Below are 12,397 nucleotides of genomic sequence, written 5' to 3'. Positions count from 1 at the left end.
GTTATGGTTGTGGCGGGCTGGCATGTTGCCTGACCAGAGGGTCGCTCGTATAACAGGAGGAAGCTTGTGTCGGCACCACAGAATCCAGGGTGCTGACAGAACGAGAAAGTGCTAGTTTACTGGCAAATAATACCTTTATTTTGCATCTTTGCAGTCTTCACTGATGATATGAAATCATCAGCGAAGACTAAGGTAAAAGGTGGTTACACCTTACAATGTGTGTTTGCTCTTCAATGGAAAACCCTCCAACAAATGATATGATATTGTAATGAGATGTATCATTGTCTGATTAGCCTCTTAGTCTGTAGAAGGATTAGGGTAACTGTAAACCTGTTATTATCTAGAATTAGAATTGTCTTTTGGAATTATACATCTGTCCCATAACATTTACAACATTACAGACTAAAATCATACAGAAATCACAAGATGAAGCAATTAGGACTTAAATCTTATAAAAAAATAAACTGGGGTATTAAACCATGTGAGATTTTTGAACAACCTTTGCATTGTAATTTCCAGGGCATATCTTTAACACAAATAATACAAAGGGATTACATTACATGTCATTTTAGCATTTTTTCCAAAGCGACTTACAATAAGTTCACTTCAACCACAAGGAAAAATGAATCGAATGGATGAAGAGAAGATGGTGTTGCAGATCCCAGGGAGAGTAATGCGGGTAGAAGCCAATAGGAGTTCTGAGGGAAGAGAGGGGGGGGGGGGGGAAGTGTTTTACGCACACCCAGACACACTTGTAAAGTGTGCATTTAAAGCAGAAGGAAGTGAGCAGAATACAAAATAGTAACATGAACTCAAACAAGCTATTTGTCAATCCCACTCAAGCGTTGCCATGATTTAATAAACCAATTTGCAGATGAAAATGACTTTCTCACGCATGGAACACATATTACAAAGATGTTGCATCAGCTTTAAAGGTGCTGTTAAGGAGAATTGATGTATGATAGAAAATTACCCGGGAGCTTTTTTTACATTTTGACTTTGCAGAAGCAAATAACATGCTTCTGCAAACACACACACACACAAATAAAAACAACATTTTATGTGGTAGGAGAAAGGAAGAGAAAAAAACTGCAATTAGTCTTCTCGAAAGAGGGATTGATTGTTCACATTTAATCACTCTGTGAATGGGCTGCCCTGCTTCCCTGTACAGTTCACCGGTTATCTTGGGAATAGGATTTGACTAATTGAATTGCTGTGCTGTGTGCGATGTAAGGGATCTTAATCAGACGGTAGCATCAGTACACAGACTACAGGCCCATACGTCTCCAGACCCGAACATCTGATCGCTGGAAGAACAATTACAGCCCGATGCACTGGGCTGCTTCCTGCTGAGAAACAACGTAGCTGGCAAAGAACAACGTTGTCCCCTCTCTTAGCTTTTAAGACTTCTTGTTTCCGCCTCATTTTCGATCTAAATATGCCAATCAGGGTTTGAGCGGTTATTTAGGCCTGCCCACAATCAAGAACGGGTGTCTTTCAAGAAAAACAAGAGGTAAGTGTTTATATCGTACTCAGGACCACTTCAGGGGGGTTACACTGTGCATATAAATACCGTTTAACACACAGCACGCTAAGAGTCAAATTACGGGGAGGGTCACACTGAGCGCCAATGCTTGTGTGTGATTTTGTTCAGGTGAACATGCATTTTGATAAATGTCGGTGTGGATGCAATTCAGTGTCACCGACTGCATCAGTGAGTAAAAATGTGAACGTTAATCTACCGCAGCAAGAACACAGCACAAATACCCCAGCAGTTCATGTTCACGTGTTTGAGTCTTTATTAACTCAGAATAAAACACTATTACTCTGCTTTTATCACCAAACTCTTCACTCACTCCGGCCTCTGGCTGCTGTATCCATCTCTAGCTAGATTTAAAATTGCCTTGGCTATCTATCTCAGAGTGAGGTGAAAAGTATTCTGCCTGCACTCCATTTGGGAGTAAAATAACACAATCCCTAATAATAACAAAGCACCCTGCTGATGCCTTTTGAATGCAAACATCAAAATAAATCCTGCTGATCCTCCTGATTGTCCTGCTGAATATCCAAGTGAAATGTGAGGTGTATTTGTGGAGGAGGCGGTGTCGCTGGCAGCGGAGAGCTCCATATGCTCCACATTTGTTTACTCATTCATTACAGGCCTCTTCACCCTGTGCGACTGCACTGTTGTCTTGATGGCAACCACACTGTCATTCCCTCCTCCATTGTTCTTCATCATCTCCATTGGCACAGGAGAGAGCCGGTCCACAGGAAATTACAAGTGTGACAATAGCCAACGTTCATCCGATACTGTTCCTTGGCAACCAATAAGTGATGTACATGTATAACAAAAAATGTGTCTACAACTATGTAGTAAAAAGTACATGCTGTGAGACATCAGCTTTGTCACATTACATTTACTTACAGACTGCAAATGCATCAAGCCAAGCCAAACAACCAGCACGGTTACCTTCCTATAACTCATACATATGTAACTATCCATCTATCTGGTAGCCTGCAGTGGCTGGCTGGCTGGCGATGTCTCTCACAGTCCCCGGGGGATGTGTGACTGTGCCTCACTTTGGGTTTTATTGGTTTTCCAAATCAGCATGTACTGATAATGCGTTATTAAATCAGCCGTTCGAGCCAAGAGAGCCAAGAGAGTCATGCTGATGCACAAAAAAAACAACTTCCACAGTCTTCTCGGTTTCCACTCCAATGGAAGATAATGAAAAAGTGTAAACATGTCAAATGAATCTACTCATGACACACAGCACGTTGTAAACAGGACTCTTGCTAGACAGGTTTGTGTTGTAGCTCCAGATGTGTCAGCAGCAGATCGACCAGCCCCGTCTGTGTCGGACATCGTGTCTCGTTCCATCCAAACTGTTCCAGCGGGATTCAAACCCTCTGCAACACAATTGTACTTCGGGGTGTTTGCCGTTTGTTGAGCAGGAAAATGTCTGCATTTATGTCATCTTTGACATTTGGCTGCTTCCATAAGCTGCGGTTTGTGTTGTTCCTCGCACTTTAGGTCCACTGTGGGTCACAGTCCAGCAATAAGACCGATCCTGAGCCTCGCAGTGTGCGTGCATCCACTCGCTGTACTTAACTTGCGTACCACATCGGTGCTGCCTTACACAGAGCAGGAAAAAGGTGTGTGCGTGTGTGTGTTAGTGTGTGTGTGCGTGTGCACAAGGAGAGCAAAATGTATGTACCTTTGATATTGAGCATGTTAAAACATCAAAACCTCCGAAATGTTTAATTAATTTAACTTAAAAGTAGGAATATAAAGAAATGTAAAAAAAAAACGTTTCTGAAATGAGCACATTTCTTCAATTCACGTTTTTGTGAGCTAAAAGGCGGAAAATGTAGATGGGATGGATAAATAAGGCACAAGTTATTTGCTGATGCTTCACACTGGCAAAGGACCTTATTTTCATCACCTCTACTTTACAAGATTTATGTCATCAAAAAAATAAACACGCTATATTTATACAAGACCCTCTCGTTCGCTATCCCTCGAATGCCATCAGTCAGGTTCAGCAGCAACACATCCCACACAGAAACAGCAACACATGCAAGTCATCGCTCATCTGGTCTCACTCTCGGTGTAATAATGGTCATCAAGCCCCCACGCAGACTCTGAAACCCCTCCATCCTGAGACCGAGCCGTCAATCTGCGCGCCCTCACAGATTCACAATTCACTTTGATCCACCTGGTCACCGACGTGGAGGTCACAGCGCATCCCCACAGCTTCACAGACGTTCATTGCACGCCCCTTAAAAGTTTAAAGAGGAGTTCCCTGTTCTTTGATATGTTAAGGAAAAGGTTGTTCCCTGAGCACAAGCTCGCCAGGTTGTGCACCTCGGCTTTGTAGGTCGATTCATCTCTCTGTTGAACATCAGCTCTATCACTACTGCATCATCTGCTAATCTGATGGTAGTGTTGGTGGCCAGTGCAGGAGCAAAGTAGTGAATGAAAAGGGATTGTAGGGGGGATGGCCCCATTCTCCCCACTCAAACGGGCAACTCAGATTCATTTGAGCGTGTTGAGCTGTAGACGAATGGTGGACCCAAATAGCTTCGTCAGATAGGATGCCCCGTCTCCATGTCTCCGAGTCGACAGGACAGTTTGAAGTAGGCAGAGAAACTGCGTTCCTCTGTGGACCCGTTCGCCCGGTGAGCGAGCCAGCGGGAGTCAGGGATGATATCTCGTTTGGCACCGGCACCGAATATTTTTATGAGCAGGCTGTTAGGCACCTCAAGTACCCTTTCTGGGACTCTCTGTCCAGTCTCGCAGCTTTGCGTGGATTGTACCCAAACCACAACATCTGGAGATGCTGGACAAGAATGGGGCAAAAATGTGATCTGTAAAGTAAGATAAGCTGTCTGGAAGTGGACTAAAAGTTATCTACCCATAACAATATCTGCCTCTGTATATATAATATATACCTCAATTGTGTGCTTATGAAAAATTCTTTGGAAAGTGCACATACTTACATTCCCCCGAATGTCAACTCAAGTTTAAACAGTTGTTGGGGACAGAATTAGTTTTCACTGTTGTGTTGTCTGCTGTGTGTGTGTTGAGTCCACCAAGAGGCAACCTGGGAGGTAAATACAAATAATTGTCTCAGTGAGGCCTTTAATGGGTCTCCGTATTTAACACACGTGGCTGACAAGCAACCAAGACCAGAACACCAGCATGTTTAAAGGATCTGTGCCAGGTGTCATTTTTAATTACGACACAACACCGAGAAGCCATCGGGCTGAAAGGCAGCGAAATAAATCGCTGTGACGGGTGATTTTGATGGTGAGTGGACATAATGGAGAAAATGAGCATCTGTTCACTTGCATATACTGCCATGAACGACTATTTTCTGGGTTTTACACGTGCAGGGTGGAGAAAGGAGCACGTCACCACGGTTATCAGAGATTAGAAGAAGCTTAAATATATAATACAAATATAAACATGTTGTTGTTAAGAGGAAAATTTGCGCAGCCATCTGTCCTCGTCAATATTTCTATTACAGCAGGTGAAAGAGCTCAATTGGGTCTTTTTGAATCTCTGACCTTTTAACAGTAGAGCGACAACGTGTTTGACCATTAAATTGATGGGCTGTGAACTCACAGCGGGAGACGCACTTAGTGGAGGAGGAGATATAGACAGTGGAGATGCACTCGAGGGACAAGGAGCTACTAAAAATGGATCACAAAACCACTGACCTTTAATGTGCCACTAAGACAACAAAACCTGCCAGTTGGGAACCAATAAGTGAAACGTGACAAACAATCTGACAGGGGAACATTTAGATTTAACATTTACCATTTCCACTTGCTATTATAGTGACAGCAGGAGCATTGAGTCGAGCTGCTGCCAATGTTTGCCGATCAAAGTTCAATAGCTTTTATAAGCCATTTTAGATTGCGGGGGCCACTAACACCGGCTATCATCCCTTCTGTCGTCATCAAAAGGGCTGTGAGGAGCTCTATAAACACAGCGTGCTGTAACTAGACGTCACAAAGCGAAACCTTCACAAATAACTACTCCATACAATTATCATTGTTCGATCGTGTGTAAAATGAAGGTATTAAATCAATTACGATGATCCACTGTCCACTGTTGAGAAAATAGACAGACAAAACACACTGTATATACAGCTCTTGCATTATAAATCATGGTACAAATGTGCAGATAAAGGAGGTTATCATTGCAGAGAAATCCAGTGTTTAATGGTCTATTATAAATTGAACAACAAGATAAGATTTTACAGGGCAGCTGTTAGTTACGTGCCGAGCCGGTTCTGGGCGATAAGCCCTCATCACTTTCCTCTGCCAGCGCAGTCACAGCTTCCCGAAGCAGACGCGTCGTGCTCGGCAGGGCGTCAGGCTCACTGGGCGATGCCGCTACAGCAACATCACATAAAAGATGCCTGTCACTCCACATCGGAGAGTAGTTCTTCTTCTCCACATGAAACTTCTCCCTCATCCTGTTTCTCTCTTCACTTCTTTCATTCCTTCATCGTTTGCCCCTCATCCTGTGAATGTGGGGTCGCTGCAGATCCCAGAGGTTAACTGGTTGTCATATCTTAACATTGATTTATTCTAACCAACACTTTTAACACAATTTGTAAATGAAGTCTTGTTGTTTTCTAGGTTTAGTTAAGGTTTTATATCCAAAAACCTTGGTCAAAGGCACATATATTAAAGTATTCCAGATAAAGCAGCATAAAATACAAATATTCAAGTTAGTACAAATACCTCAAATTGCACTAAGTACATTTTCTACATTTAAACATTTCCCCAGCCATGAGCTGGATCATGTTTATGTTGTGTACAATGAGGATAAATGCTCTCCTCCCCTGCATGCTTTCATGACCCCTGACCTCAACATTAGTATGTCCACAGTATGTGAAAGTCAGTACGCTTAGCATTTCCACAGGCAGGCAGGCAGACAGGCTGTCAACCCCCATCAGCCATGCTGCTGAGCGGTGATTCAGCAGCTGGATGTGGATCCACGGGGGGTTGAGAAGAGAATGAGGTGGGGGGGAAGACTGGCTGGATGTTGGGTGCGGGCAGGAGGTTGGCCCTCTGTCAGCCTGTCATCCATTGCCTTCCCCCGGGACGTGAGGACGACAGGGAAACGTTAAGTCGCAGGCCAACAGGTCACCGGAAGCTCCGATTTAAAAGAACTCACTCACCTCCCCGTCGGACCACGGTGACTTTAAAGAAACACGCAAAGTCGCTCTGCACCACCGTCATCATAACACCTTTTCAGGCTTCAAGTGTGTGTATGTGTGTGTGTGTGTGTGTGTGTGTGTGTGTGTGTGTGTGTGTGTGTGTGTGTGTGTGTGTGTGTGTGTGTGTGTGTGTGTGTGTGTGTGTGTGTGTGTTTACTGTACATGGTCATGTCTCCGGGCTGTGTGATTAAACAGCTTAATTTGTCTCTCTTCTTTCTGTTTGACGTCTTAGGTCCTCTGAGTCACTACAGAGCCCGCTGGATTGATGGCAAATTGGCACGAATGCAAGATCTGACTCAACGAATGTACTTGGTGAAGAGAAGAAGGGATTCTCTCTGCGGACGCATTTATAGAACCTCATGTCACATTGGTGGTTCTCAGCTTTTAAGTGATTGCACGTATAATAAGACGAGCAAGAGGAACGATACATACCTGTGGCAGTTTAATAAATCCACCAAAATCTAAGCTCATATTCAATTTATAGTGACAGCAACATGACTGCCAGGTACATGTCCTTCTCACTGCTTCTTGTTTAGTTTCCTTCTTGTCTCTCTATGGAAACCTAGAATTAACCAAGATGTTACAAATCCTCTGTTCTAGAGAAGCAGCTAGAAACATATTAACTGGATAATATGTGTTGCAAACATGCACAATAAAAATGTTGGCAGGGAGTTTAATCAGTCCAATGTATGTGCAGTTGCAATGTATCATGAACTTTATTGCTTAGTTTCTGCGGTGGGACTGACTACTCATCACATAATGTAAATGTAGAGAGAACGATATAGTAACTTTAAAATGCTTGCTTAAAATGCTCAAGTTACAGATGTATCATACATTCTTGGGAGTAAGATCATATTTCTCATATAACTCTTGGCAAGAAGGCTTACGTCTTCAAAAATATCTAAATTTCATTGAATCCCAATTTCAATTCGTTGTATTGAGAATGAGAAATGATGCCCTAACAACAACATTCAGTGGGAACATTGTATAGGGCAATCATTTCTAAATTGACATGTGTCAAGCAGCTGTTCATAAAACCCAAACCAAAAACCCACAACTAAGAAAGGGTTTTGTACGAAACAATTGGAAAAGAACTTAAACATGATGTTCATTAGAATCCCAGCAAGTTTGACAATGAAAAAAAAGTTAATTGAGTTGTGAAAATCCTGACTAATTGAAAATTTAAAGGTGTGTGTGTGTGTGTGTGTGTGTGTGTGTGTGTGTGTGTGTGTGTGTGTGTGTGTGTGTGTGTGGTCTGCACCTCAAGAGGTGAAGAGTGCAATGAGGCTGAATGGTGAATATATTAACGTTGTGTTATAACACCTTTTAGTGTCCATCAACTTCTACCTGAGGAATTCAAGAGTCTGCACAGCATGCACAAGCACACACTTTATGTTTCCAGCTACTGAAAGCGAGAAAATGTATTCTGTGCAACAATCTGAATGGAGCCAAGAACAATGAAGCAGGGGTTGAGCTTTTAAGCCTGGTCTTTATTTGAAAACATCGTCTATGTGCTGAGAACATGATCAAGTCCTTTATTCCTGGCACGTAAATGCTCTTTCTTTATCTCTTTCTCTTTGTCTTTTGTTGTTTTATCCATCTTTTGGTCTTTTTCCCCCATCCCCACCAGGCTCTCTGTTTAATCAGATTTGCTTCACCCCGTCTTGGTTTCCAGCAGTCGATATTTTATTTGTGTTTTGAAAATACCAAAAATACATTTCCTGAGAAACGATCAGTTGCTCAATAGAAACTATGTAGTAGAAGTATTTGCTCTGAAACTGGATGAAATGAGTCACCTAGAGTTTAGTTTCTCTCTCTTTATCCTTGAAGGAGTTTGGCTAAAGGGCTGGAAGACGTCCCGAGATGCACTAGACACAGAGCAACCAGCGGCTATAATATGATTCAATACATCTTAGACTAAACAATAATCTCTCATGTTAATGGAATACTATTGGACTATTAAATAGAACTTTTGAACGTGTGTTTATTATTCATTAGTCCTCGATACTTTGAAAGAGCCCTTTGTATCACTAGTCACAATTAATTGAGTAGATTATGTTGGAAGGTGAGATGATGGTATAGAGGACATTTAATTCCCTCGAGGAAACTGGGCTGAAACAAAACAAGAACGTATTGGGTGAATAACAATTGTGAATAGTGTGAAAAGGAAAATTGAAATTTAATTAAATTAAATCACAATGTGGGCTAAAACAAAAGGAGTAAGAGGTGATGAAAATATGCATGAAATCAAAAGTCGTCATTTAGTGTAAAATGACTCGTATATTTTGAAAAACAAAAAGAAAGTTGAAGTAAAACACAAAACGAATTTACATGGCACATTTCAAAATATAATGTCTACCAAGAATCAAAATGACAACTACGTAAATAAGATACCACACGAACCAACCTGGAAGCAAACAAGCAACGTTGTGCGAGCTTAACGTTTTAAAAAATAACATGAAAAAAAGCTGAATCCAACATATTGTAGTTTTAATGCCATGGCCATATAAACCCTTGGCTTCAGTGCACTCCAATAGTTGGATTTTATTCCAAAATGTACATAGTTTTATAGATGATAATGTGGGTCTTTCAGTCGACTCCTTTGGTCCTCACTGAAATCTCAGAAACGAATGAAATGTGGCCTCATTTAAAAAGGGTATCTGTAAATCTCTGAAAGATCATGTTAGCATTAGCAGTCAGTCATGGCAGTTGACTCCTGAGCGGCCAGGAGGATTCATCTGTGTGGTACAGAAACAAAAGGACAATGTTCATCTCCTCCGTGTGCTCTGCAACTGGCCGTAACAGGTCGGCCTTGGAACGGTGTCGGGTGAAGACGGCACCCGGCTAAAAGTATCTTGATTGTATTGCTTTTCCCAATTTTGTGAGGCCCCAATCAGGATTCTTTGCGGGATAGTTAGAGAACTTCTGAAACCTCCTCCACTAGTGCTTTTCCAATGTGGCTACTGGATCTAGTCATCGTTTAGGGTAAACAACGGCCTTTAGTCTTGTTCTTAGTTACATACTGTATCTTCACCTTTACACAAACACACAGGAGAGGAAAGTTAATTTACCAGGAAGCAGAATCTGCTTCATGTGGTGAGCCAACTGTACCAAAAACAGTAAACATGAACTAGTTACACCACCAAACTAGTAAACTACATTGAGTTTGGGCAGGCAGAGGACCTGAGAACAGAAATGACCAGCGCCGCTTTACTTCTCACAGAAAAGAGCAGAATATCGCGGCCGATCTGCTCCAACCATCAGGGACAGTTTCCGCCACCTTGTCCAACCAACACAAAATGACAACAGCCCGTCTGGAGATTGGCCATGCACAGCAGGATGAGGCTGGAAAAGGTCACCGGGCATCATCTCCTTTCTCACACTGCTTTGCCAAAGCACCTGCCACCGACGAGGTTTGACATCATGTCATGCTGGTTCCCATCGAATGTTTGAACTCAACCACACATCATTGATGCCGTTTTGGCTGCAAAAACATAAAAAGTTGAGTGGCCAAAAAGGGATTTGAATGGGTTTCAGAAAGTTGGATATCGTCTTTCTTCGAGCATTCATGCCAAGCAAGAAATGCAATAAATAGTCCTGACTCTGAGCCGTGCAATTAGCTCTTTAAATCTTATGCAAGCTATACCCTTTGAAAGCACCACCCTCTCCGGGGCTCCTCTCCATCTCTGTCTCGTAGAGCTCTTCTCTGGCGAGTCGGCCAGCTTGGAAAGCCAGACATCAATACTTGATCGGGGTCCAAGGCGGCCTGCAGCTACCCGGCTCCACCAGCTGGTCGGGGCAGCGCGGAGTGGTAAACAGGCTCGCTGTGTCCAGAGAGCATCAAGCACTCGGCGGAGTGCAGTCAGTCTCGGGTGGCACCAGGAGTGCATGAAAGGGATCCAACTTAAAATATCCCGAATTCGAAAAATAATATAAATCAGAACGCCGCCTATCAAGCAGCTGAGGGATTGTGTGTTTGTAGAGACGGTGTTGTTTGTTTGTCGAGTCCCGCGGGATCCTGAATGTGTTGAGTCCCATGTGAGGCAATATGCGGCAGCCCAGCATCTGGCACACAAACTTCTTTTCTTTTTCTTTTTTTTCCTCACCACAAAACAAAGCCATAGTTCATCTGTGAAGAGAGGTCATTCATATGCTAATATGTATATTACATTTAAGAAATATGAATACCATATTGCATCATAATAGGTTTCATCCTCAGCCAACCGTAACAAGATGAGGAATTACCATTGAAAACTTGATTACAGAGACCATATTTATTGCACAATTGTGGCAAGGATTCATTTTAATTTGAAAAGTTTAGTGTGCAAAACAATGGTCCTTCATATTAAAACTGTTAATTGGAATCACTTTGGTGAATAAGATGAAATGAAACAGTGTGAAATAACTCAAGAAAAGTCAGAGCTTATTTTTTAATTAACAGTCAAATGTATTGCAACAATATAAAAGTATAATAAGTGCTATGTCATGTTATTATATACTAGACGGTTAGTATTACTGATTAAGTTGTAATGTTTTTGATATTGTAGGTGGAGTAATTGTAAAAAGAAATTGAACCAATAGTTTAACTAAAAGACATTGAGGTCTAAAGGTCCACTAACTAGCTTTTTCTTGGAGCTTTCCACTGCATCTCATGCAATTTGCTTAGTTGAGCAAACCTCAAAGACCATGAGATGCAGTTGAAAGTGTTAAAAAATAAATACATACCAAGAAAATTCTTTGTTACAAGGGTCAAGAATAAACTTTCAAACATTTAACATTTATATAGTGTGTTTAATAAACAGGACATCGTACCATATGATACATCATACCAACTAATACATTTAGTGTAATAGACAGAAACATTCGAAATTGTATTGAATACTCCAGACAATGATGAATATTGTCATCTGCAAATGTGATTTCCCAAATGCCTAAAAAAAGTTTTGAGCTTGAGAAATACTGAAGTATATCTGAAGCCTGTAAATCTCCACAGACTGACAGCAGAGACGTAAGTGCATAGAAAATAAAGTGCAATAAAAATCTAAGTGAAGTATAATACGGATCTGTTTCTGAGAAGGTGTTCGCCCAGACCAGAGTGTGTACGATTCAGCGTTGTATAACCCTCAGACTCCTGGAGGGAAAATCTGATCATCGCTGTGGCAATTGATAAAGCTGAAGAGGGTTTTTTCAGTGTTCTTTGATTTTGACTTTGAAACATTTACTCATGCCGCCTAGTCGCCTTCACTAACCACAGCAGCAGCGTCCCACAGGGCGTCATTTGTGCCGCAGTCGGACATGTTGAATCGCTCAAGCCTCCTGAACCGAGGGGCCAAGAAGGATTGGACTCATTGAGTGTTTATTGTTCTACGGTCAACTACGCTGCCCACCAGTACGTCCCAGTCCAACAAGTGTGGTGAATTTCTCTCACTTATAAACAGCCTCTCCGATTTAAATAGACGGACAGGCTTTGCAGTCACCGTGTCTGGGTGACTATGGGGCACAAAAGGCAAATATTAAGCCAACGCTGCAATGATAACCTTTATTCCCCCGCACAGCCAGGGGGCTCACAGCTGAGGAAATACATTGATATTCATCGTCAATCCCCACAGTAGCTGTCGTTTTTTTTTTTCCTTTTCTTATTAGCTACAAAACATTTA

General features: G+C 42.0%; 1 protein-coding gene across 1 annotated transcript in view; it reads left to right on the top strand.

Moving 5' to 3' along the window:
* Positions 1 to 6,309: 6,309 nt before the first annotated feature.
* Positions 6,310 to 12,397, top strand: part of rpl19 (ribosomal protein L19) — a 219,666-nt gene continuing 213,578 nt past the window's right edge. The window contains exon 1 of the mRNA XM_078083610.1: positions 6,310 to 6,314. Within this exon, the coding sequence (XP_077939736.1) occupies positions 6,310 to 6,314 (5 nt within the window). The remainder of the gene's footprint in view (positions 6,315 to 12,397) is intronic.

Source organism: Gasterosteus aculeatus, chromosome 11 (assembly GCF_964276395.1).
Source record: "Gasterosteus aculeatus chromosome 11, fGasAcu3.hap1.1, whole genome shotgun sequence".
Lineage (NCBI taxonomy): Eukaryota > Metazoa > Chordata > Actinopteri > Perciformes > Gasterosteidae > Gasterosteus > Gasterosteus aculeatus.
This window is presented reverse-complemented; position numbering and strand designations above follow the sequence as displayed.